Source organism: Pipistrellus hanaki, assembly GCF_964339955.1.
Source record: "Pipistrellus hanaki genome assembly, chromosome: 5".
NCBI lineage: Eukaryota > Metazoa > Chordata > Mammalia > Chiroptera > Vespertilionidae > Pipistrellus > Pipistrellus hanaki.
The window spans coordinates 5,906,956-5,934,702 of record NC_140507.1 but is presented as its reverse complement, the minus strand read 5'-3'; the positions used below and the strand labels follow the sequence as shown (position 1 = coordinate 5,934,702).

The window sequence follows — 27,747 nt, the reverse complement described above, 5'->3', positions numbered from 1 at the left end:
TTTGCTTAAGATAGATGTTTAAAAAAGAAGGGAGCAAAAAGGTGACAATGGATGGGCCTGCCTACTTAGTATTTCCAATGTCCCTTGCCTTTTGGGGGAGTTTTTGCAGGGGATCTTTCACACCGAGGTAAAGGGTGTTTTCTGTGCTCGCTCCTGAAGATTCTGCCCTTTGGTGAAGATACGTAGTTCTGAAGCTCCTAGGTGAAAGGAATTGGCATTTTGATGAGAGAAATGCCCAAGGCCCTGCCTACGTGTAGGGGCCTTCTGATTTCCAGGCATCCCATCCCTTATTAGGACAAAAATCTCAGGATTCTGCTGGAGAGAATGAGAAGAATTTAGAAACAGACATAGGCAACCCACTTGGGCTGCCCCTTTCATCCAAGAGAAACGTACTAGAGAAAGCAAAACCATACACTTCTGTCAGAATTAGATGCCATCAACCGAAATGACTGCTTTTGACTGCATTTCCACCAGGCCACTGAAATGGGCTTCCCGCTCAGGGGGCATTGATCTTTCTGGTAATAATGATAATAAGGCCTTGGATTGCTACGGAGCTCTGCAGTCACAGAAGGCACTCACATATATTACCCCATTTGCTCCTTGTGGCAACTCTGTACAGGGACACACCCTCTGGATGAGGAAACTGAGCCCCAGACTTGGGGGGTTTGACTGCTCTCACTATTCTATGATGCTTTCCTTCTATTACTTATAAAACCCACTTTTATCGCAGCAGTCTTTCCCCTGCTGGAAGGAAATGATGCTCTCAGAAATGCAAAGGGCCGAGCATGCCTTGTGCTTGGCCTGTTAGCTGCTGTTGAGGAAGAGGCATTGAGGTGCAATAATCAGGACCACAGGGTTAGGGGTCAGAAAGGTCTGGACTTGAGTCCAAGCCTGAGCCCTTCTCTGATAATGCTGTATGTGAGCCGGGTCACAGGGCTTCACTTCCCCAAGGACATGGATGCCCACCTCCCGAGGTAAAGGTTTGAAAGGAGATGCCAGTGTGCACGCAGAGCTCGGGAAGGTACCAGCACTCAGTGTACAGTAAGAGGGGGCTCATTATCAAAAGGATGTGCTCAGAGGCCTTATTGTAAGAAAGCAGAGCCATGCCTTCCTTAGAACCACGTGTTAACATCTCACAGTTAAACACCTTGGTATTTAAGTCTCGGGTATTGAAAGGTTTTCCTGTCTTTGCCTCTCTCTTGACTTTCTGCCTCTATAAGAGAGTTTACGAGAAGGTTCTGTGGACCCGTAGCTTCCGAGCTCCACAGCCGGTCTCTGTGTGGCCAGGTACCTGTATATGATGCACGCCGTGTTCTGGCAGGTGCTGCAATTGTTGAGATCTTGGCCGGTTCGATAATAGTTGCGCCTGCAAGACAGAGAATTTGCGGGATAAACCTATGGGCGGAAGTCCCAGGGGGTGCGCCCAGCATACTGACCCCTTCCTGCAGCGTGGCACTGCCCCTCCCAGGACAGCTGTGCCCTGAACCCGCGTGACCATACAAATACACAAGGAGCCATGATCATGGGACCTCGTGTTTCTAGAGGGCTTGTACACGTTTATGCACTTTCAAATCTGCAGGTTTCCTCGCGCTGACACAATCCTGGGGATGAGCCTGCTCTTCTTCACCCCTTGTGACAGAAGGGACACGAGGGACTTCGCAAATGAGCGGGAAGAGGTTGTTAAAACTCCCAACCCCATAGTCTAGCGTGTGTCTCTCTGGGCCACCTCAGTGCTGTTCTCTCACAAGGCAATGCTGACTCTAACTCCTAGCAGCAAATGTCACTTATTCTCTCAGCTCTCTCCTTCTCTTATGGGGATAAGCGTCACCATTCCTTCCTCTCAGTCTTTAGGGAGCACATTTTTGAGGGACGAACACGTCACACCTAATTAAGTAACTGCCTCCCCTGCCCAGGCTGGTGTGAGTCACCCAGGATAGCACCATGTGGCCTGTTCTCTCTGCAGAATTGTGATCTCATTGCAGTTTCTACCGCCTTGGTCAGCGATGGCCTGGCCCACCCCCTGAGACTGGTCAGTGAAGGGCAAGGTCAATAGTAAGCTTGGTGGCCACCTCAAGTTCTTGGTGACAAACACACAAATAACCCAAATCCTTTGCAAACGAAGCGACTTGCTTCGAGGCTGGGTGGGGGCAGTGCCCCTGGGCTATCACTTCCCCCCACCATTTATCAACCGGACCCACATCTTACAATCCTTTTAGGCCCTGCTGCTTCTTCCCCCTTCTCTCTAGTCTGTTGATATTTGGAAACACAAACAAATAGCTGGGGGAGTCCACCAAAGCCTAGAATTGAGGGAGCCCGGTTGGAATTAAGGGGGGCCATTGCTTAGGATTTGGGGAAACAACTGAAATGCAGACATTTTTGGAGACATGTTACTGATAGAAACCATCTCTCTCTCTCTCCCTCCCTCCCTCCCTCTGTTCCTCCCCTAGCAAATGACTGGACCCAGTAGTTTTTAACATAAAAAGCAAATCACCTTACCCTTCTGTGAGAGCCCGAGCTTTCTCCAAGTCTTGAATTACATTCAGAAGGACTTTAATTTTCTCTTGGTTTGAGTGCAGGGACTCCTCCACGGACTGCAGCCTGCCTTGGAGGTCGCAGAGTTCGCCCCGGGCCAGGTGAATCTGGCTTATCTCCCTGCTGCTCTGAAGTTTGTCCTCCCTCCTTGGACGAGAGGACGAGGGGTGATCGCTTCCCGGACAGTTTCGAAACTCCAGGCTGTCCGGCTGGGTGGGGTTCCTCGCCGTCCGCTCCTGACACGCAGGGCCAGCTTTGGGCGGGTGGTTCGCTCTGAGTGGCGGCAGGTCCTGGTGATTGCTGCTCGATGACGGACAGTCCGAAGCCCCTCCTGGATGGGCTGGCTGGCTGCGGGAGCCTGGCGAGGGGGCGCCGTGAGTCCGAGGAGGCGAGGGAGCACACCCTTCCTTTGACGGAGATGTCCGTGGGCCAAAGTCCACGTCCCCAGGGTTGTCTTTGGGCAAAAGCAATTCCGGTTGAAGTTTCCCTGTGCCTGGCATGGGGTTGGCACCGCTGGTGGCGTTCAAGCAGGAGGGGGCTCTTTCTGAATCTGAGGGCAGCACTCTGCGCCCATCACCTGGACACAGGTCCACCAAGGGCCGGTCTTGGCTGAGAGCGGGCTCTTCGGCTGCCCAGGCCGGGCTGGGATAGATGTCATCCGGGACCTGAATAGCAGCGGTTGCTTTCTCTGCGGCTCTCCCAGCTCCCGCTTCCAAGCATATGCTCACCGGCCCGTTGCTCTGCACCTTGGCCATTCGAGGCAGAAACGGGTGCGACACCTGGACCCTGCGAGGCCCGTCCTCGAGGCGCTGCGCCAGCCGTAAGCAGGCGAGGTCAGAAGCCACCATGTCCTGTTCCGAGAGGTTGCCATTGACCTGGATGGCACTTTGGAATGCGGTTGGCATCTCCACCAGGGACTTACTGGCCATGAGCCTCTTCCTTTTGAAGATCGGGAAATGCTTCCTGAGACTGGGGGAGGTTTGGATCGCCATGTTCCGGAGGCCCCCTGCCTTCTGGGACCGGGGGAAGGAGAGCGAGTAGGCGGGGAGGGAGTGGAGTCTGGGAGCTTGGGTCTTGCCCATCACAGCCGGGTCCTCGGGCGCGTGGACGTCCACCCCGGCCAGGCCAGGCGGAGGCTTCCCGGTGCCATCCTCCTTGAAGCGCACCTGCTGGGACTTGCTGCGGCGGTGGTGCGGCTGCTTGGCAAACGCCACTGACTCCAGGCTGTTCCGCTTCAGCAGCACCGGGCGCATCGTCGTGTTTTGCTGGGCCATTGGGCCTCAGTGGACGGGATCGGGGCCACACACGTGTCCTGGGCACATGTCCTTAGGTCTTGGGGGCAGCCTCCGGTGCTGGCATCTCAGACGCAGAGACCTGCCAGCCGGGATGGAGCGGCCCTTTCCCCGGAGAGGAGGCGGCCGTGTGGGCCATCCCCAGCCCGTGGCTTCCGCTCGGGAGCTCTCCGCAATGCTTCCCCTGCAGTTACAATATTATTTCATTGCCGCGATAATTGCCACTTAGGTAAACAATGCGTTAGGCTAATTATTAAACATTCAATCTACCAAGAGAGCTGGTGGGCCGTTTATCAAGAGACGCTGGCAGGCAGCTCCGATCCTGGGAAAAGCTCGCCGCCTTGAACAAAGAGACAACAAAAGTACCATTTAGGGGATAGCTCCAGACTCCCGATGTGTGAATTCCAAAGGAGACCCGCCACGTCTGGAACAGGCAGCTTCCTTTCCCGGAGCATCCGTTTCCAGCGTGAAACTACAGGACGCTCAAGCACATCTTCTTGCCAGGGCATGTACTCAGGCGGAGAGATCAGTGGCCTGGGGGTCAGCTTCTTTGATGATCCATGATGATGCTCCTGAGGGAGCCGCCCCGCTTCTGTCAATCACAGATCCCGCCCTCAGAGCCATTGTGTCCTTTCATACTGTGCCCCTCTCCTGCAGCGGGGGACGCGTATCTTCCTAATCAGCCTCACAAAACCCGGTGGGGTGTGACCAGGACAGGCGTGAGGCATCTGCAGCCATGCAGGGGGCAGCGTCCCTGGCGTGGTTCACGCGTGGCTCAAGTTCACAGGTGGGCAAGTGATCCCTGGCTGTAGCCTCTGGGAGTCTAAGCTGAGAAAGGCTGGCCCTTGGCCCTGGCACTGGGGGGTCTGAGGCTTGGCTGTCTTTGCCAGCGGGCAGGGAGAGTCTGGAAGGGAAGAGAGACAACTGAGTGCAGTTCCTGAGCACCTGGGATTCTCTCCAAGTTCCATCCACCCGGTGGGTGCTGCTGAGCGGAGGGTCTAGGAGCGAGTCAGTCACACCGTCCTGCCTTCTGTTGCCCCGTCCCCTTGTGGCTGCAGGGCCTCGGAGCTAAATGCCCATCTGCCTGATCACTTCCTCCTTCACTTCTGGGCATCCCTAGCCAACTCCCATTCATCCCTTAAGTCCCAGCTTAAATGTTACTTCCTCAGGGAGCCTTTCCAAGGACTCCTCCCTCATGTACACCTCCAGCGCTAGACCATTACACCTTCCTGTCACATACTTCATAACACCAACTGCAGCCATCCTTAAATAATCGTGTGTGTGTGTGTGTGTGTGTGTGTGTGTGTGTGTGTGTTTGATGTGCCTCTACCCCTTAAGCTCCAGCATGGCAGGGCCAGAGCCAGCTTGGGTATTCCCAGTCCTCCTTTGGGCTCACAGTGGGTGCTTCATGGGCATGTGTTCATGGAGTAGATGGCTGGATGAAGGTCCTTTGGAAGCAAATGAGAACCTGGGCACAGGGGTGCTGGGTCCCCTGCCAGGACAACAGAACAGTGCGTTCTCTCTGCTATGACTGTAGCGTTTACTTGGGGACAAGATCTTCCCTAATGTCTTCATTTTTTAAATTGCTTTCCAGGAGATAAATGTGCATAAAATTCTCTTTGGGAAGTGTGCCTTGTAACAATAACCGTTTCCATTTATTGAACACTTATTTTTACCGTGCTGAGGGCTTTCCATGCATTAATCATAACAGCTCATTTACTGAGATCTCACTAATATGCCCGGAGCTGTTCTAAGCTGGAACTCATTCATTCCCTCCTCTTAACCTCTACACTCCATTGCCTTTTCATTATTGCATTATCTCACTTAATCCTTACAGCATAACGTTTCAGGTGTCAGGGTTCTTATTGGACTAATGGGGAAGCGGAGGCTCAGAGAGAGTAAGTGCTCAGTGAAGGAACTGAAATGGGAACCCAGATATCTGCGATTCCAACGCTTGGGTTCTTAGCCGCGAGGTTATGACTTTGTCCCCTTGGGACCTGCCCTGAGTGCAGACAGAAGATACCAGCGATTTGAGAAATGAGAAGGCCCCTGCAGGCCTAGAGAGATGCAAGGGACTATCCCCTACATGGCAAGTTCAAGGAATCACACTGTGGTCAGACAAGTTGGAAGCATGCCTGGGTTGACCAAAGAGTTTGAAAAGAAAATGAATGTCATAAAATAGTGTGCATTCTGTAAATGGTTCTCAGCCTTAGAGTCTTCTTTCTTCGGGGATTACTAGGTAATGAGCAGGGCAATTTCAGCTTTCCCAGCTTCTGGCTCCCTTGAGAAGGACCAACTAAGCATTGTGGGGCAGTGAGTGGCCAGACCTGAAAGAGAACAGGATGCATCTATAATGCAAATGACTTGTCAGCTTGTCATGAGGCCCTGCTACTCCTCTTGTGCTGCTATAGAGCCTAGATATTTATTTGTCTATTTTTTTCTGATTTATTTAGGTTATTGTCCTCCATCTTTTCCCTCTCACTTCCTGTTCATTAGTGTTTTGTTCTGGTAAAGTTAACTCACTTCGACTACAGTGGTCTGAAGCTGGTTTTCATAGCTAATGTTTAATGAACATTGGTAATGTGCTAAGCATTGTGATAGCTGTTTTTCATCTACTTTCTTTGTTAATCCTTGTGACATTCATAGAAGCAGGTACTACCAGAATCTCTCTATAAATCGGGAAACTGAGGCACTGGAGGTTAAATAATTTGCCTCAAGTCATTCACCTGGTAAGTGCCAGAGCTGACATTTGAATTGGAGGACTGATCATGCACACAGGATCCTGACCACTGCACTTCCTGCCTCTTCCAGGACTGGGAAGGGACTTCTGGTGCAAGGCTGTCAGGCAGGTTTCAAAGTCCCTCTCCCCTTTCCTTCTGAAAGTCAGCCATTATTCTGGTTTTAGCCCTGCTTTTTCTCCAGCAGTTTATGTACCCTTGAGATGTCTTCTTTTGAGCTTCAAAAACAGTTGGTTTTCTATTTTTAAAGATATTACATGTGCATTGCAAACATTCAAATAGTGAAGATTAACAAAAAAGGAAGAAAAAAATCATCTTAAATCTCACCATCCATAAAGAGCCACTCTGTATGCATGCGATTCAGGTCACCAGGCATGCACATCGCACTCCCATGCAGGCTCACAGGAAGCCTTAAAAAACTGAACAGCATGGAAAAAGTTTTACATTATGGCTAAAAGATTCACACCCTCTTTTAAATAGGCAAACCAGACTCTGTTGTCCAGTTATCCTTTTTAGGTTGTTTCTAAATATTTGATATTATGAATAATTCTGTAAGTAATATTTTTTTGGTGAACCTTGGAATAAATTCATAGAAGAAGAATTAGTGGGTTAAAGTACCCATATACTTTACATTTTGTTGAGATTATCACTTTTCCTTCCAGAAAGTTCTAATGTGTAGCCCCACTATTACTGCATGAGACGCCTTTTTAGCAGAGCCTCTTTGTCACTGTGTTTGGTCAGTTTCTGATGGCTTTTTTTTTCATCATTGCCCATAAAATGGGAGAACAATTTCTACTTATGCAATTTATTTAAAATTTGGCATTTCCCCATATATGTATTGGTTTTACACTACCTCTGGTATGCATAAAGAATGAAAAGTTAAACGTGATCATTTGAACAATTAAGCGAATATAGAAACTCTTGTGTCTTAGGCATAACCTAGGAAGCATAGTAAATATAATATAAAAATGTTCACTTAAAAAGTTTAATATTTATATTCCAATTCTTCTTTGCACAGACGTGTTCTGGGGAGTACACCTGGATAAACGGAACAGCCTTTCATAGGCCTCAGGTCTCACAGGCTCCCAGCTCACCACTAATTGATAGGGGGTTCCCTGGGCCTTGGTGGTTAGGGCTTAATTAACATCCTGGCCGGAGTCCAGAATCACTCCCCAGAGGTGGTTGTGGCAGCCCGTTGCACACCCCGTGTCTTGGAGTTATTGCTGGTCTTTTTACTGTTATTGCTGTGACAGTTTCTTCTCTCCTCCCTTGATTGTTGACTTACTTAACACCAACGACTGTTTCGGATCCAACCATGAGCTATGTGTGGTCCATGTTGGATGGTTCTCATGGAATCGTGTCCATTGGGTAGCTACAGAAACACTTAGCACTATCATTGTGGACTTTCTCTGGAATAGACGCCCAGCTCTCTGCTGTGGCTTTTAGGCTCTATGGTGAAAGACTGAGTGCATAGGCGTTAGCCTATGGTTGACTTGACTAGCATCTTCCACTTCCTGACAGTTGACCCGCAACAAGTGCCTTGCCTTTGTAAAACCACATAGAGTTGTCATGAGGATTAAATCAGATAATGTGCATGACATGGTGGGCATGGTCCATGTTAGCTCATCAGATAGAACCCAAGGGGGACCATCAATGAGATATTCATGAGAATATCTTGCTCCTTGCACTTTCTCTCTGGAGAGTAAACTATAGGTAAATTTTCAGGATGCAGTGCACAGGGCTGGCATTCCCAGGAATCCTGCCCTCTCCCTGCCATGTCCATACTTCATGCACCACATTGCATTGGACTTACCTCCCTGTGCAGTGGTTGACCTTCAGCCTCCCCAACTAGACTGCAAGCTCCTGAGGGCAGACACTGGTCACAGTCCACTCTGAACCCCTGGCCCTTACACCAGCTTGATACAGAGCCTGGGTTAAGTGAATTCTTGTCAAAGCAATGAATATAATCGCCTATTACCTAGTTGCCTTAACTTCTATAGCGTGGAATAGTTGCATAGTTGGCATGGAATAAATATTTGTGTAACTATTAAGTGACAAAGTAATTCATTTCCAACTTGCTTTCTCTTTCAAAAATATGCTAGGTCTCTAGGATGAAGGAAATGTGTCTGTCATTTAGTTATTATGCTAGCTCTGTCCATGGCTCATTGAGTTTGGTGAAGCCATATTGAGAAGCTGCTGTGACCTGGGCACCGTGACAAACATGGTGGAGCTTACAGAAATGAATAAGACCTGAGTACTATTGTGGCACTAAGAAGGGGCCTTGAAGAGCCACCTCAAATAGAGCCAGTACCTGGGCGGTGGTGCAGAATGCCGTACAGAGTAGGGGATGACGTGGATGGAGAAAGCTACATGATTCATCTCATGTATTCAGATCCGGCTTCAAGCATCAGTGGCACTTAAATGGGATTTATGCTTTAGCCTTTACTTCAGGGGTCAGCAATATTTTTTTTCTCTCTCTAAAGAGCCAGATAGTAAATATTTTCAGCTTTTCTGGCCTTACCGTCTCTGTCACAACTATTCAACTCTGTGTGTGGCAAGAACACAGCCACAGACAATATGACAACAAATGGCTGTGACTGTATTCTAATAAAACTTCATCTATACAACAGGCATCAGGCCAGATCTGGCCTGGGGGGTGGGGGCAGGCAGAGCTTGCAAACCCTGCTCTGGGCAATGGTTTTTGAGCGGGAGAAACCTGATGAGGTTTTTGTTTTTCGGGGAAAGCTCTATTTGCTGACACCTTGCTATCTCCTTTCTCTTTCTGTACTTCAAGTCAGTAATAATAACCCTGCCTATTTATATCACACTTTACAACGTACGAAGCATTTTCAAATTCCTTGTAAATTGAGCAAGCTGGGAAGCTTTAACACCGGTTTTAAAGAAGTGGAATCAGCTACAGAAGCGTTAGGTGGCCTGTCCTGAGTCACAGAGGTGGGACTGGAACCCAAACCCCAGTGCCAGCCTCAGGACTCCAGTGGAGACCCCAAGTTTCCCACTTCATTTGGCCCATCAGCATTTAGCCAGGCAGATGTCTAACCACTCTGCTGCTCATGTTTCCCCAGCTAGAGGATGCATGTTCTCTCTCTCTCTCTCTCTCTCTCTCTCTCTCTCTCTCTCTCTCTCAGGCTGCATTCTTAAAGGGTAGGAATATGTCTTATATTTTATATCCTCCATAGTATAAGTTTGTAGGAGGCACCATTAAAAATAACGACTGATCGCTTACTCCTGGGTCTTGTGGTTCTTCACATCAAAGTTCCCTTCACTACCGCCTGTATTCAGCTGCATGGCGGTCATATGTTGGCGAGTGTCACTGCAAACCCATCTAAAACCAGAGCTCATGTCTGTGGTCCAAGACATCTTTTCAATTTGAAAGTTGCCTCAGCAGCTTTCTCAATAAAGAGCAGAGGAGCTGATAAAATGGGGGGGGGGGGGGGGGTCTGTGTGAATCTGTATTTTCCCCCAAATGGTCAAGAAGCCAAAGGGAACTGGCTCTCTTTTTGCCTCCTGGAATTACTAAGCGTAAGTTGACTTGGAGGCAGAATTAGGCACCAAAGGATAATCAAAACTCATATATTTGGAGCCTAGAAAGGTACAGTGATCATGAAATCTTCTCAGTTTTAAACACGCCATGTTTCTCCTTTTCCCAGTTTCTGCTATTTGTACCCAAGTCTTCATCATCTCTCATTTGTGCCTCCAAAAGCGAGATCTCCTGCCTGTCCACGTTACCATGCTCCCTCCACATGGCAGCCAGAGTGATCTCTATAAAATGTAATCAGAGCATGCCAGGCCCTTCTCTGAAACCCTCCTAAGGCACTCCATTGTATTTAGATTAAAACCTAAAGTTTTTACAAAATCTGCAAGACCCTGCATCACCTGGCCTTGTCTGCCACCCTCCAACCCCCAATCTCATCTCCTGCCACTTTCCCCTTCCTTTCTCTGTCCTGGTCCCCGACCCTGAAGATGCCTCATTCATTCTCGACATCTGTCCTCCTTGCTGGCTGCTCCTTTATCTGGATGGCTCTTCCCCTTTCCAAGGCTGGTCTCCTCACCCAGGAAGCCTCAGCTCCAAGGATGCCCTCCCCAGGAGGCCCTCCCAGCCTCCTCTCCCTCCCATGGCCCTCTGTCCTATTAGCTCGTTGATTGGCTGTCTCTGTCCCATTTATCGAGGAACCTCAGTAAGCATTTGTTGAAAGAATGAGTGAATGGATTCTTATAGTTAGTGTCTTCAAGGAGTCATACAACCTTAGAAATAGAGCAGACACCTTCAAAGCTTTACATGTTGGGAGACATCCCATTCAGTGGATTTCAGTTCTCCTTTAGCAATGGGATCTTAGTTTTAAATCCAAGCTTGATCCCAATCCCAATATCTGAGACAGAATAAAGCCGAGATGTTCTAGAAAACACAGGAAGCAGTGCATGCCCGGGTCACTCTTAGCCACACCCTGGAGCCCAGGGATCCCAGCAAGCTCGGGTTGAAAGCCACTGAGACAAACCCTCTCATTCTACAGATGGGGAAGCAGAGGCTCTGAGCTCTCCTCTACCTACAATGTTCTCCAGAACGGGGACGCTGTCTCGTATCCCTGCCCGCAGCACGGTCTCTGGCAGGGCAGGAGCTCAGGGGAACATGACTGAACTCTCAGGCGCCACTGAGTTTGCAGGCAATAGAGGAACAGGATGCTGCGGTGCAGGCTCTGTCCTCCAGGGCAGCGGTGATGGTGGAGGGACCACGGCCTCCACCTGGCTCAGGGACAGGCACCTCCTTCAGAGCCAGACCTCATGGAGAGACCGGCTTCCTGCGCCCAGAGGCCTCTCGTAGAAGGCAGGCCACCAACGCTGTTTCCTTCTTCCTCCCACTCCAGCCCTCTGATTACATTCGTCAGAAGCCCAGGGAGGATATTATTCCTCAACCTCCTCTTCATGCGGAATCTCATTCTTCTTCTCTTCCTTTTATTAAAAAATCATAAAATGTTTCAGGCATGGAAATCAGCAGAGAGAAGCGTGTGGTAAACATAATAAGCACTGAACCCATGGCCTAGCTTCAGAGCGGAGCTGCTACAAATCCCCTTGAAGCATTCGCCCTCGGCTCTCCCTCCCTTCTCTCCTCTATTTCCCGCTCCCATCTCCCCTTCTCTCTCCTCCTCCTTCTCCCCCTCCTTCTCCCCTTGTCCTGTTTTCTCCTACACTTTGCTTCCTCCTGATTCTGTTCTCCTCCTCCTCCCCAACTCTTCACCATGCTGCCTCCCTGGTCCCGCGTTGTCACACCCCTGCCTCTGCATCCTCATCCCCTTCTCCCTTCTCTTCCTCTCGGCCCCCTCTCTTGCCTCCTCCTCCTCCTCTCTGTGTCTTTAGAAAGTGCTTCTGGGTCAGTGATTCATGCCTTTAGCTGTTCAGTGTCAAGATGGGAACTCAGGCTCTCTTAGATTTGCTCTCCTACAAACCTCAGGGACTTGCTTTGCAGGGACAGTTCTCTGGGTCACACGTTCCTGGCCAGAGGCACTGGATGCTCCTGCTGCTGCTTCTGAAAGGTCACCTCCAGCCTGCTCTCCCCGGGGTAAACGCATTAACACCGTCAGATGCAGAGGCTGACCAGCCGGCCCCGCCTTTTCTCCTGGAGGAGAAGCAGCGAGCCCTGTGTGGTACTCGGCTCTGAATTCTTTCCAGCAGGCTTTTCTGGTGTCTCTCACTGCATTTCTACCCACCTCATCACTAGGGACATTTTCCTACCGTTTTTTAGGTAATGCTCCTTCGACTTTTAAAGAACCTGATTTCCTCTTCCTGGGGTCAGACTCTAGGGGAGCTGCCTGCTCAGACATGGAAAAGAGCCTTTTGGATTTGACATCAAAGGAATAACGGTGTGTCAGATGGCAGTAGGGACACAGCAGTGATTGTCTCACACACACACACACACACACACACACACACACACACACACACACCCTCCATCAGCTCAAGTCAGAGAAGCCTGCAAGAAGCTCGGCAGGCGGGGATTTGCACGGCTGGACACGGGCGCTGAGCTGGCCCGGGACACTGCTAGGCTCCTTTTCAACTTCAAGGTGATGACACTTCCTGTCTGAACATGGGGAGGACCCCGTTGCAGTGGAAGAAGGCGGGAAACTCCATCTGAGCATCTCCTCTTTGTTTTTGGGGCACCTGGGATCTCTGTTTCCCTCTTAATTAGTCGGAGTTTGCACTGAGTCACATCATCCTGCCGCCGAAGCTGTTAAGAATAAAATTGGAAAATCTTCCCACTCTGAGAAAGCTATGCTCCTGTGTAATCCAATCAGACACATTTGGTTGATTAAAATACTAGAACCTATCCTCAAAAGAAAAATGACTCCCGGGACCCTCTGTCTTTCAAAGCACTGCCAAGGCCTCCCAAGCGTCTCAGACTCACCGGCCCGTGTTGGCCTCACACCAAGCCCACAGGCCCAGGCTTTCTGGCTCCCATCTTGCAGATGAGGAAACCGTAGCAGGGAGAGAGATTTGCCCAAGATGAGCGTGGTCTGGCAGGACCAAAAGGACCTCAAAACTTTATTAGGCTAGGAGCTTCCATGGGGTCTGGAGGGAGGCCAGTGCCCATCAGCGGGGCCTGGGGTGAGGGCCAGCAGAAGCGCCCACAGTGACGCACACATCACACCCGCCAGGGACAACTGTCAAGCCCTGGACTCCGCAGTGCTCCATCCACCTTGGTGCCGCACAGCATTGGCAGGCAGCTGCAGAGAAGGCTCCCCGCTTCTGGATCCCTGCCTACACTGCAGACTTTTCACAAGGAGCAGAGCAGGGGGAGGTTGATGGTCTGATCTAATCACAGATGCGCTGGGAACTCAGGGGCGGCCAGCAGTTTGCAGGGGCACAGGACTCCGGTGCTGTTAAGGAGCCCATCCCTCATTTCTCAGCCACTATCATGGGTGGCACATAGTAGGTGCTCAATAATCAGGGGTTGCCTCTATTCTGTTTTTGCCATGATTACCAATATACATTGGGCCCCAGGTCATGCAGAGACAGGGCAACATCCCAGGATTTGAAAGTCCCTACAGGGGTTGTGACAGATCTCAAGCAGCTACGTCGCTTGCACCCAGCTCCAGCCCCCTTCTCATGCTCCAGAGTAAGAGATGGAGAAAGGCACGAAGATGGGCAGCCCCATCACTAGGGCTCTGGGGTCCTCACCTGGCTACTTGCACTCACCGAGTCTTCACCTGCCCCGATCCTGGAGAGAGGCAGGGAATTCATTTTTCTCCTCCTGCTGAGAGGAGGTTTCCTCCTGAAACCCCCACAGTGCCCCATCATCACCCCAACTCCAGCCAATGCAGGTCATGCCCTCTCCCCATCCACCCTACTCTAACCACAGCCCCCAGTAGTAGGGGTGGTATTCTATTTCCTGCAACGACATGTAATTTTCTGGTAGGGCCTTTTTACTACAAAAAGTTATTCCTATGTGTGTTTACACCTCTACTTGCTGAATGACCTAGAACAAGTCACCTGGTCCCTGTGAGCTCAGTTTCCTCATTTTAGAATGAGACTATTTGGCTTCTGTCATGAAGCATCTGCACATACTAGGTATGGTAAGGATCAGCCAGCAGACCTCTTGGCTTCCTTCCTTCTTCCTGTTTCCTCACGCGGACATTGTCCCCATTCCCCCTCTCCACCCTGCCTTGCTTGAACATGGACCTTTGTACAAATGGTCTCAAGCCAAGCCTGGCTGCCCTCCATGATCCCTGTTGGGCTGGTGACTGCATCCCAGTGGTTTGTTTGAGCGTGGCTTGCTGGATGGGGCACAGGATTGGGAGCCAGGCAGACAGATGAGAGGGAGCCAGACACCACTGCTGTGGGGGGCAATAGTGAGCCACCCACCAGAGCCATATCAATATTCCCTGTGATGAGGCCCAGGGCCTTACAGGTCTGGGGTTGCTGTGAATGGCTCTCTTCACCCACAGGACCAGAACCCCTTAAATCCATGAGGAGCCGCTTGCTGTGGTTTGATCATTAGGTGGCATGGCCTGGTGGACAAAGCACACATCTAGGTTTCTAGCTGGCTCTGGCATTTTCTGAATTTATTAAGTAGGCTAAAGCATTTAACCTCTTGGTGTTTTGGTTTCCTCATCTGTAATATGTGGCGAATAATATTATTTTATATGTTGTACGATTTAAATGAAGTCATGCTCTATTGCACTCGGAAAGGTACCCATCAGGCCAGAGGCACTTGGTAAATGTTGACTCCTTTTATTATGACCAGTCTCATCATTCTTGGTATCATCATAATCATCATATCAAAGTGTGAGAACCACAAAGACTCCCATCACTCACCAGTTGTGCCACTCAAACTCTCACCAGTGAATTGCAACTATTTATCATTCATCCAGATACTTCACAGAGTGGGTATGTGGACTGATAAAACAGAAGTGGATGTGTGAGATAGTTATAATAAAAAGCAGATGCTATAAAACCAAAGGCAATAGTAACTGGTGGAAGATAGGAGGCAAACAATAAAGTTAGGAAAGAAGAGAAAACTGAGCCTCAACCTTCATGTGAACCTCTCAGTAAACCATGGTGAAAAGGGGAACCAGAGGGGACACCATTATCACTACTTAGTGCTGGGAAGTATATTCTTTCACCACTAGAGACTTTAGTTCTAAAAAAAACATATCATAAGTATATTCATTATGAATTGGTTAGCAAGTCTCAAATGTCAGGCCTAAACGCTAAGGGAAAAGAGAATTCTGATGACATTTGAAAAGCATCATAGTAAAAATGGTTGCAGGGATGCAAGCTCTTTAACCCAGAAAAGGGAAGTGATTAGGGGGAACACGATGTTCCATTTGATGACTTCGCTACAACATCAGCACGGAGTAGCATTGTTCTGCGATGCTTCTGAAAACAACCAGAACTCCATGGTTGAATGCCTCCAGGAGACAAATTGAGTTTCAGCTAAAAACTAAAGTCACTCAAACTGAAGCAATCCAACCATGTGGTGGACTTGCCCTGGAAGGTGTGAGTTCCCTGTTGAAGCTAATGTTTATGCAGGCGGCCACCTCTCAGGGCCATATGGGGAGGGCCGCTGTGCTGTCAGGGAGCATAGAGATGACCCTGCATCCGAGGCCACTCTCCTAGCTGAAAGGCCCCAATTGGCCCAATCACCGGCCAGACCTAGGGACCCTACCCGTGCATGAATTATGTGCACTGGGCCTCTAGTAGTGATATAAAATTAAGCTTTTAGCATAGTGGTTGCCTTATCTATTGCATCAAGGGTTGGAGAATTATTTCTCCCCTCCAGGGTCAGATGATAAATATTTGCAGCTTTGCAGACACGTGGTCTCTGTTACAACTATTCAGCTCTGTCACTGTAGCCATAGATAGTGCGTGGTGCTATTCCAATAAGCCTTATTTACACAGCTTGTGGGCGAGACATAGGCCATCGTTTGCTGATCCCTGTAATTATATGAAGCAGCAAGTGAGATGACCAGATGGAAAATTACAGTGACCACAGAGGCTAAAGGGAAGACACAAAAGGGGGCGGGATGGTGGTTTCAGCAATAACCCCTAGTGGGTAAGAGCTCAGGCTATAAAGTCAGATAGACCTGGGTTAAAGTCTGGTTTGGGTGAACGGTGTATGCTCTCTGAGCCTTGGTTTCCTAATATATAGAATGCAAAATGGCAAGTAAAAGGGACCTCTCTCAAAGGCCGATTTTGGATTCCAAGAGATAATGAGACATATTGCCAGGCATTTAGTAGGAGCCCAATAAGTGTTGGCAAATAAGGATGATGATGATGATAGAGTGACTTTTGTACTGAACTAAACCAAATTAAACCACAGCCTCGCCTTACTTCAAGTTTGCCCAGATGGTATGGCTCATTAGGTAAAGTAACGGCTTTTGATCCTGAGAGTGCCTGGCGCCCCGCCTTGAGTCTCCTCTTTCACTGTCTATAAGTGGGACTGGTACCCACGGCTTTTTCCCTAGGGTGGCAGCTATAATGAGACCATGAAGGGAGAGATGCCTACCACCTGCCTGGCAATATGACGCCACGTCAGCACCAGAATCAGTGACTGCAGTCCCCGTGTGTCAGAAATGAGCCTTGGCCTTTCAGTCTTGCGCTCCTCAGAGGATCTGAGGCGAGCAGGGCCACAGGTCAGTCACAGAGAATATGAGTTTCTGTCTGGGCTGTGCACAGCCGCTTGGAGACTCGGATTTGGGGCAGTTCTGGGAAGGCCCTTGGCTTTGGATTGCTTTTGTTTGATATTAATGTCCTGCAGAGGGGCCTCTCCGCAGATCATTTTGTTCAGGGAAGATATTGCTGTCAAAGGTGAGGCACTCACTGTGTTTCTTCCCACTCGCGAGGATGCAGGAAGACTGTCTAACAAATGGGTGTCCCCAGTGTTCATATTGTGCTTTTAGTTTAAGTCTAGTATTTGTTTCTTACTTTCTGTGTCTCATGTTTCCCAGGAAAAAAAAAATTTGGACACTTATAGCCCTAATTAATGTTATCAAGGCATCTCTGCTCTAATCATCTACTAGTTGATATTGTTTTATGCCATATCTCTCCCACGAAGTTACGGGATTCTCACAAAATGTCCTGGTTGGGTTTTTTTCCCCAACACTAAAAACTCCAATCTCTCTTTTTCTTTCTTTTCCTCACTCCCTCCTTTTTTCCTCCTTTTCAGTATACTTCTATTAGTCACTCACCATGTGCCAAAAATTGTATTGGGCATTAGGATTAACTTTAAGTCTAAAGAATGAGATGGGCACGTTACAGATAAGGTGGTAAGAGGCAAGCTCTAAGCAAGGTCAGGTGGAACTCTCCCTTCGGGGCCTTTAACCTGTTGCTGTAGTCAGGAGATGCTTCCTAGTGGAGGGAACACCTGAGTCAGGCTTTTAAGGATGCGTAGGAGTTCAAGTAGGTGAAGAAGGAAGCAACAGACTCAACAGAGGACCTAGTCTAGACAAGGAAAACAAAGATGTTCCTTCCACGAGAACTGTGGTCTGCACACTGCGGCTCGCGAGCCACAGGAGGCTCTTTGGCCCCTTGAGTGTGGCTCTACCACAAAATACCATGGCCTAGGCAAATCTATTTTGAAGAAGTGGCATTAGAAGAAGTTTAAGTTTGAAAAATTTGGCTCTCCAAAGAAATTTCAATCATGCTGTGGATATTTGGCTCTGTTGACTAATGAGTTTGCTGACCATTGCACCAGAACTTGATTATTGTGGCAGGGCAGAGGCCAGTGGCAAGTATCCAGAGAAGACTAGCTGGCAGGAGGCAGGGCACAAAGGATGTCTTAGATCAAATAACATCTACTTTCAATTTCTGAAAAGGTAGGCAAACTATACATTTATGAAGCAAATGTAAATGTCAAGTTTCTCCATTTTGGCTGTAATTGTGCCAAGAATGTGTCTCCTTGGTCCATTACTACTAGTTAGAAGATTTGATTGGTAGTGATACATGCCTTTGATGAGTAAAGTGATAAAATAAGTTAATTGTGACTTAATATACAGAGTTTGCTACCCACTATCTTTCAATACTCAAATCTGTGGGGACAGGGAAAGCAATTAAAGGGCTCTTGGTGGTGGAAAAAAAACCAAAAAACTGAAAAGTATTTCCTCCTAGTACCAAGATTTATATAAGCCTGCTTTAAAATTGAATGCAAGTTAACTGATAAACAGCAAGCAAATTACTTATTAGGAGTTCTGCTCATTATGGAACTTAGTTGTGGGTAGAAAAGGTCAATATTAAGCAAATAAACACACAAATAAGTATGTAATTATAAAATGTGCTAAGTGTTGTGAGAAAAATGGAGTCCTATGAGAAAATAATAGATTGCATTTGCATAAGAGATAAGGAAAGGACTTTCTGAGGAAGTTCAACTTAATTTCAACTTTAAGTACAGGAGGGGTGGTAAGCATTACCTAGGTGAAGGGATGGGCATGGACAGAGGGTGTTGTAGGCAAAAAAAACCCTGGTCCAGGGTTTTTTGTCTCTGTGCTAGCTAAGTAAAGGCCACTGAGGAGATGGACTGGAGCCATAATACTGGTTCTGAAGGCCATGATAAATATTTACGTTGGTTCTGAAAACATCAGAATGATTTGAAGAGTTTTGGATGGGACAAAAGTTAAATCAGGTGACCAGAGAGGTGGTTATTACAGTCATTCATGTAAGAAATTATAGTAATTGGACTAGGTGGTAATAGTGAAGATGGTGCAAATTGGATAAATTTAAAAATGCTTTTGGTAAGCTTGGTGATGAGTGAGGGGGAAAAGATGTAGAGCAAGGAAATTAACTTGCACTGACTTGACTTGGAAACCAAGATTCTGAGCCCGTTAGACTGATGGCTTTATCTAGTGTTTGCTAGGGCCACCTGGAGGGGTTTTCTGGATCCTCTCAGCCATGGGCTATGATGTGACCATCACCGTTTGCCTAGATCTTTTGGCCAACTTATAAGCCTGTGGCTCTGAGGGCAGTGATGTCCTCTCCTGTCCTCATGTTTAGCCCACGGGTGGTGTGCACCATACCATCTGAGACACCACCCTTCAGAGGAGAAAGACCACTCAGATGCCCAGGCAGTCAAACCATTTGGTTCTCAGCTCTCTGTGCAAGGTTACCACGGGGCCACGATACAAATGAGACTGCAGAGATTATGCTGTCTATCAGGGCAGATGCTGCAAAAACACCGAAGGAGCAGGAAGAGTGCAGGGGAGTCATAACAGATTAGTCTGGGTATGTGCACGCTCCCCCAAAAGCAGAAAGGTCTGCAGGGACTAGATCCCGTGTGTCGGGGAGTTTGGACTTCACCCTGAGACAACAAATTCTCCCCTGGGTTGGGGGGCGGAGAAGGTAACACGGTCTCTGGGCGGTCTGGATCGTTTGTACATTTCTCGGGATAAAGAGATGTGCTGATGGAGTCTTTGGCGAGAGGCCTGAATATCTGGGCCCTGGGGAAGTGGTTTTGTTTGGCTCTGCGGAGGGCTTCCCTCTGAGCCTTAATGGAAGTTGCTCCTCCACCTCTGCACATCCGGCCTGCCAAGCACATAGATGGGTTTTATTTTTCAAAGAGCGGCTTGTTCCCTCTATATCATCTACCTGTCTGTGGGATTTCTACCAGCGCCTTCAAAGCACACCCAAGGTCTCATTTCTGGGCAGCTGCTCTGTAATGGGAGTGAGGGGGAGGGATGCAGGTGGCACAGGAGGGCTTGTGGGAACAAGGAGGCAAGAGGCTGGCAGGGGCTGCGGGCCATTAGGATGACAGTGACCTCAGGAGCCCCCTCAGCTCATCCTTTTTCAGCTGCACGGAGACCTCCCAATCGATTCCTCCCCTGGTGAGGGCTCCATGGTCAATTAAGAAGGCTCCCCATCATTTAAACAGGCAGTGACAGTCTGATACAAACCCTGCGGGTGGCCTCAGCTCACCAAGCAGTAACTGTATTAGCCACATAGGAATTTCCATCAGTATCACCTTATGGAGCTCATTTGAGGGCTTATTAACCCCCCTAATCACTCCTAACAAGGCTCCATCTCCATGGGGGAGTGCCTGCAGGGGTCTAGGGGGTACCATTACAATTGCTCCTCTACCAAAGCAGTTTGGTATTTGGGAAGGAATCAGCCTCTGAAACCAGGGAGACCCTGGTTTGAATCTCTGCTCTTCCACTTTCCGGCTGTGTGGCCCTGAGCAAGTAACTGAACCTCTCTGAGCCTCAGTTACTTGTTTACAAAACAGTGATACTGGTCATAACCCTCTCACTGAACTGTGGTCAGAATTATTTGAGGCCATACAGAGAATTCAGTAAATACAAGGTGCCATTATCACCATTCTTTTTATAGGGGGTTTAGTAAGGATTGCAAACCCAAATCCCTTCCGGGTGACACAGGCGAAGCAGGCTGGGAAGATTGGCAGAGAGAGAAATGCCATCTGGGGGCCCGTTGCTGCTCAGCCGCAGCCTTCATTATTAAATGAGATCTGGTGTTATTATAGCCAGCGACTCTTTCAGAAGCAGCCAGAATTTAGTGTTAAAGTCCCAAGTTTAATTGTTGGAGAAGAATTTAAATGTTGCCAAAACCAGTTTGTCTCAGTGGAGAGAGCATTGGTCTGCGGCCTGACGGGTGCTAGGTTTGATTCTGGTCAAGAGCATGTACCTTGGTTGCAGACACATCCCCGGTAGGGGGTGTGCAGGAGGCAGCTGATTGATGATTCTCTCTCATTGATGTTTCTAACTCTCTATCCCTCTCCCTTCCTCTCTGTAAAAAATCAATAAAATATATTTTTTAAATGTTAAAAATTTTTAAATAGTTTACATGGAGTGTGTGTGTAGGCGGGGGGGCGGGGGGGGGCAATACCAAACACATCTGAAAAAGCTGCCCTTGCCACCTCTGGGTCTCCTTCCTGTAGGAACTGAGGTGAAGCTGGGTCCTAAACAACTCACTCCGGGCAGCCAGGCGGGACCACCCTGGGAGTGGAGTTGATGCAGGGCAGAAACAAGAGAAGGCTCACCCCTCCCACCCCTAACGTGCCCTCAGACCCTGTGTATGGAAATGGAGAGGCAGGGCAGGGATTGGACTGTGCACTGTGTCATAGCCTGTGGTCCAGGGTCCCAGGAGGTGACTAGCAAAGCGGTGGCGTCTACATCCAGGTGTCCAAGTCACTCATGTGTGCCATGCCCACCGTGGCTGCGATTGCACTCCTCCGTGTGGTTCAGCCTTGAACAAAATGAGATCACTGGTGTGTGTGTGTGTGTGTGTGTGTGTGTGTGTGTGTGTGTGTTACTATAGCAGCCAGGAATTCTCACTTTCTGACAAGAAGACATCTAAACAGTCATTTGCAGAGTCCAAGTGGTTTCCTAAATCAACTCTCTGGAACCTATCTATGACTGAAATGTCTGCTGTTTTCAGAAATCTTCTGTTCCCTTTACCCACCAATGTCACCTCTTAGGTGAAGTTTAATATCTCAGCAGGTGCTGAGTCCTGGGAAGTAGGTAGGGTACTAACTGCTAATGAGCATGAAGACAATCTTTCTTACACTGAGCAGTATTAAGCAGTCCTGCGTTTCATATTTTTATTACTTCAGTAAGTCATTCAATAAATACTGTCCACCAAACCCAGGCATTGTGCAAGGGGCCTGGGATGATAACTAAGTTCTGTGATCAAATATAGGCTCTGCTGCTGGCTAAGAGAACCTGTTTCCTCGTGATAATAGTGCTAAGGCATTTGATAGTCAAAGATTACACAAGGCAGTGTGCACCCACGGCTAGCATTCAATAGCTACTAGCCACCACATAACAATTCATGTCAATAACCATCGGGGTGGCTTCTGTTATCCCCACTTCTAGTAGAGGAGGAAACCGGGTTGGAAAGTGATGAATGAACTTGTCCCCGGTCACACACCCAGAAAGTATTAGAGTTGGGATCATCCAGTCACCAAAGCCCACTGTCTTTTCACCAAATCACCCTGCCAGGGGGACACATTCCTGGTCTCACTGCTGTCCTGAGAGAGAATTGGGAGCAGCCCTAAGTCTGAGCTCTGTAAAGACTCCTGGGGATTTGAGGCTGAGGAACAGACCGACAGCCAGCTCTCTCCTGCTGGAATGTGCACACGGGCCATGCTCAGGGCTCTGAGAAAACAAATGCTCTTTATAGGGAAATGCTATCATTCAGTAAATACTTATCAAGTCTTTCTCTGAGCCAGGCAATGTCTTTGTCAATGACCTTGAACCCAGCCAGGAGCAGAGCAGAGTCACTTTCCTTGAGGAGCTTACAGTCCGTCGCCGTTCTGCAGATGGAAAGTTGCGCAGGGTTCAGAAACCCCAATCAAAGCAAAGCAAAAGATGTGGCCAGCAATGCATTGGGGACCCACAACTGATGGCCACTGAGGGGTTTGGTCACTAATGAAATGGTATTGCGCTTATCAACAAGCAACTTGCTTTTGCGTTGGCTGTGCAAATTAAGGTGCCAGGGTCAAATCAACAAGCCCAACCACAGTAGAAGAGCCTGCTTTCATCTGGAGGAGCTAACAATGCATTTCCAGGAGGGAGATTGTTTTGGCCATTTCTGCTTCTCTGTTTACCCTGTTCAGACCAAGTGCCTGGTAATTGGGCTCTTGCAGAGAAGGAGCTAGTCTGCAGCTTGTTTGCTTGGAACGTTTTAGAAAGCCAAAGTGGTTAATGATGATGGTAACTACCACTTAGTGAAGACTGTTTGCCGGCCGAGATAAATGCTCTACATGTATCATCTAATTCAATCCTCACAAACAACCTTGTGCAACTGAAGGTGTAATTATTCCTATTTTACACATGAACAAATGAAGGCTCAGTGTGGTCAAATCTTAGTTCAAGGTCCCCCCAGCTGGAAAATGGCGGAGAGGGAACTGAACCAGGTATCCCTTTCTCTAGAGCTGTGGTTCTCTTCCAGGGGCAATTGTGACCCCCAGGGACATTTAGGAAAGTCTGGAAACATCGCTGGTGTCACACCTGAGAGGAAGTTGATACTGGCATCCAATGGATAGATGGGCCATGGATGTGCTAAACATCTTACCATACATAGGACAGTCCTAAAGTGTTGTCCAGTCTACATGTCAATGGAGCTGCAGTAGAGAAACCCTATATAGAGTCCCAGCACTTACCATTGCCCTGTCCCATCCCTGAACATCTTCCATGCAGGCACTTCCTGTTGAAGCATTTTGCGTTTTATAAAATCTTCCCAATCTTTGTTGAAGTGTTGTGTTTATGTCCTCAGTGTTGCTCGGTTTTTATCTAAGAACTTGTGATGGAACAATTTAAACCAAGCCATTTATTCCCAGGAAAAGCTTTTAATGAGCAACAGAACAAGGAAAACCCCCAATGGGTTATACAGTCCCATTTCAGCAAAGGTTCAAGTTCACTAATGCTGGAAGGGAACTCATTAGAGTCTTATAGGCTGCAGGACAAATGTTAATGGCTTCACCTTTCATTTAAGCCAGGCTTTATTTTTATAGCTTGTCCTTTGGCAGCAACTCGATTTATTAAGACATTTTCAGTAAATGTCTGAGGAAAATAATAAAGTACACAAGCTCACGTGATTCTTATGCAATTTGTAAATATAACTCTGACTCCTCATGTACTATAGGCATCCTCGTATATGCTCTAGGAACATGCTTCCCTTTGCTCTGTTTTAAAATTGACTCTCAAATCAGGAAGTTTGGTCTTTTAAATGTCATCCCCAAGTTATGCGATGGCCCACGGTTGGAATGAATAGAGGAAGAAATTTCTTTCTTCCCTGCAAGGGGAAGAAATTCCTCAAAGTATACGGGTCTCAGATGATGCTCTTGGATGTCTTTACCCATAAGGACAAGTAACTGACTGCAAGATGGATTCATGACTGGACATAAATAACACATTAGAGCAGATAGACCTAACAGACATGGACAGAACTTGCCATCCGACACCAGCAGAATACACGCTCTTCTCAAGTACACAGGAATACGCTCCAGCATAGATCTGATCTTAAGCCACAAAACAAGTCTTAATAAATAAATGTAAAAAGAGTAATGTAATGCCAAGCAACATTTCCAACCACAAGGGTATGCAGCCAGGAGTTAACCCCAAGAAGAAAACGGGAAAATTCATAAACGTGGAGATTAAACAGCGTGCTTCTGAACAACCAATGTGTCATGGAGGAATCAGAAGAGAAATTTTAAAAAAAAATCCTAAAAATGGAAATACAACATACCCAAACTTATGGAATCCAGGTGTGTGTTATTCTATTCCCAGTTTATTTTACGGAGTCAGCATAGAAGAAAAGATGGGTTAGTAGCACAGATTTAGGAGTGTGGCATTCCTGAGTTTGTATCCTGACTCTACCGATTATTAGCTGTGTGACCATGGGCAAGTTATTAAACCTCTCTGAGACTTAGTCTTCTCATCTGTAAAATAATAAAAATAATAAACCACCTCATAGTCCTGTAAGGAATGATAAGTGAAACGAGTAGGAATGAGACATTAACACAATGTCTCATTTTGTGCTTGCTAGGATGCAGCAAAAGCAATTCTAAGATGAAAGTTTATTGTAATAAATGCTTACATTAAGGAAAAAAGAAAGATCTCAAATAAACAATTTAACTTTACACTTTAAGGAACTAGATAAAGAACAAACTAAGCCCAAAGACAGAAGAAGGAATGAAATAATACAGGTCAGAGCAGAAGTAAATGAAATAGAGAATCAAAAGAAAATACAAAACATTGATGAAACTAAAAGCTAATTTTTTTTAAAGATTAGCTAAATAGACAATCCATTAGCTAGATTTACAAGAAGAAAGAGAGAGGACTTAAATAAATAAAACTGTAATGGAAAGAGGAGGCATTACATCAGATACAAAAGCTCATAAAAGACTACTTGACCGACATGTGTATCCTCCACGTATCAGAGCAAGAATTCCAATTCAAATCTGCTCTTCAAGCCCACACATCTACTGCATTTCACACCGAGAATCCTCAATCAAAAGCAGAGCTGTGATTGTACCCCTAAGTTGATGTCTTTTTGAATAAGATACATTCCAAGATCATCACTTACAAGGATTATTACCATCAGTTTGGAGCTTTTGGAAGGATTTGAGTGGATAATCAACAGCAGAATCTCACAAGACATTCGTTGTGCTAAATATCACAGAGTCCTTTCCTGGGACAGAATCCTCGCCTCTTTCCTATCACACAGACATCTCTTATACAGCTTGAGTTACAAAATGCCACTGGAGTCCCACACCAGCCTTGTTCCTTATAACTCTGCAGGTTACTAGGGTGCCTTTCTCCCAGCATTTGGACAGGTTTACCATGGGATAGCAGTGATTACAAGAAAGTCTATTCTTTTTTTTTTTTTTTTTTAATATATTTTATTGATTTTTTACAGAGAAGAAAGGAGAGAGATAGAGAGTCAGAAACATCGATGAGAGAGAGACATCGATCAGCTGCCTCCTGCACACCTCCTACTGGGGATGTGCCCGCAACCATAGTACATGCCCTTGACTGGAATCGAACCTGAGACCTTTAAGTCCGCAGGCCAATGCTCTATCCACTGAGCCAAACCAGTCTCGGCAAGAAAGTCTATTCTTAATAGCACCGGAGCCAGGCCTGCCTCCATGTCTGTGGCCCGGTGTTAGCAGAACCATATGTTTTTATGACACATCTTCCTGGTCCAGATGGCTTTCTCAGCTTTTAGGTGATTAGAATCAGAAACCCAGATCCCACATTTGCCCATTTACAAGAAAGAGGGAAGTCAGCCCAACGGTTGAGAGTTGATCTATGAATCAAGAGGTCCTGGGTTGCAGGTTCGATCCCCAGTGTGGGATGTGCAGGAGGCAGCTGATCAATGATTCTCTTTCATCATTGATGTTTCTCCCTCCCTCTCTCCCTTTCTCCCTCTCTCCCTCTCTCCCTCTCTCCCTCTATCCCTCTCCCTTCCTCCTGAAATCAATAAAAATATACTTTATTTATAAATAAATATGAAAAAAGAAAGAGGGGAGAGTTATCTAACAGGCAGAAGTGGCCGCCTGGGAGAAGCAGGACATTTTCCCAGGGAGCTGCCACATGGACTATGTAAGGAGTATTTCTTTTGAGCCTGAGATTACATAGGCAAGGTCACTACAAAGTCATTTAAAATTGCACCTGCAGACAGTTCAATGGTGAAGGACCTCACCGCTGATTTATTGCTTATTCTTTCAACTTTTTAAAAAAGATCAGCAGATTGATTGTGCTGCCTGTAGTTGGAGACGTGCTTACTTTTTCTAGGGTCTGATTCATAAAACATCACTGACCTGCTTTCTGCATTATTCCACTATTCCCTCTGTGCCAGGGGCTTCTGGAGGTTGTAGCAGGAAGCCTTTAGCTCTCAGTGAAAACAGTATGCGCATTCTCAACAGATGATCCGGGAGGGGGCATGGCCATGAAGTCCAAGGGAGCCATTGCCCCTCCAGCCAGAAGAGGAAGGAAAGCAAAGAAGCAATTTCAAGTGGGATCCTGGAGGCATTTGCACTGATGACCATGAACTTTGCGGGTCGCAGCTTGCCAGAGAGCATGGCAGGTGCGCCTTCTGCCTCTAGTAAGGCCACCAGTTTGGTCTCTCTGGACCCTAGGCTGTCCCCAGCCCACTCACTTGGTCTATCATTTGGAGTGGGCTCTCCGTCTGCCCCTGGGCACTCTTTGAGCAAAACACAATCTCTGAGCCCTTGGTATATTTTTCGGGATGTGAGTCACCTGGAGATGAGAGTGACAAGCAAATCCCTTGAGCCCCCGCCCCCCCCCCCCCCCAGGTCCCCTGGGAACGTATTTTTCCACTTTTGTTGATGCTCATTAGCAAACTTGCAGTAGTTGTGGTTCTGGCCGCTAAGAATATCTCAATGATTTCATTTCTTTTCTGGGTTTATTCCTTCATTAGGGCTTTTATTTCATTGTATTTTATGCTGACAAAAATGGCCCCTATCCAGTTAATTTATTTAACAGGTTGGGTGTGTGCTAGGCTTAGAGGCAGGGAATTAGGAAAGAATGATGGTTATTAATTTTAGTTTTATGGCTTTCCCAAGTCGTTCTTAAGATCGTGCCACATTCAACACACATACAGACCTTGTACAAATTGCTGTTGATCAGAGAACACGCTCTTTGCTTCCTTCTTACATGGTGGTGCTCCAAGTATCATTCCCACTGCGCTTAGTACATAAAATTTCCCTCCCTGTTTCGACCAGGGGATGTTTAATGTGGTCAGTGACATTTTTCCAAGTCTGTTTATTACCTGCAGTGAGAGTTCCTCTGAGACAATTTCAGATAAAACTTTAGGAGTAATTATGCTTTATGAGGACATAATGTCCTTCAGGCTTAATTCAACACGATATTAAATCAATGCTCCCATTCAATACTTACCTGTCTGGGTTCAAGTTAAAGGGCACAATATGAAAGTTTCCCACAATTAGCCAAGAAGTTGATGTTGCAAAAATGGTAAAAACTGACTCCAGGCCCTTTGCCTCATTGTGCAAAATCCATACAACATAGGAGATATTTTGAGTCAGCAATTCATATCCAGTGCCGTGGACAGCCTGACACCCTGCCTTCTTTTGATGTGCCATAGGGCTATTGCATGTCTTCATGCTTTCATTCACATGCTATTTGCTGGGTCAAAATTGATGTCTTTCTCTAGCATGATGTCTTCATCCGAGATCTCAGAGGGCC

At 47.4% G+C, this 27,747-nt stretch overlaps 2 protein-coding genes across 3 annotated transcripts in view; one reads left to right on the top strand and one right to left on the bottom strand.

Annotated features, from left to right (window-relative positions):
- DOCK2 (dedicator of cytokinesis 2) overlaps nucleotides 1-27,747 on the top strand; it is a 362,595-nt gene that overhangs the window by 189,738 nt on the left and 145,110 nt on the right. The gene's annotated exons all lie outside the window — the stretch shown is intronic.
- INSYN2B (inhibitory synaptic factor family member 2B) overlaps nucleotides 1-27,747 on the bottom strand; it is a 97,909-nt gene that overhangs the window by 8,272 nt on the left and 61,890 nt on the right. The window contains exons 2-3 of the mRNA XM_084884017.1: nucleotides 2,497-4,728; nucleotides 1,292-1,366 (exon numbers count right to left, since the gene is read on the bottom strand). Coding sequence (XP_084740143.1) covers nucleotides 1,292-1,366; nucleotides 2,497-3,806 — 1,385 coding nt within the window. The 5' untranslated portion in view covers nucleotides 3,807-4,728. The remainder of the gene's footprint in view (nucleotides 1-1,291; nucleotides 1,367-2,496; nucleotides 4,729-27,747) is intronic.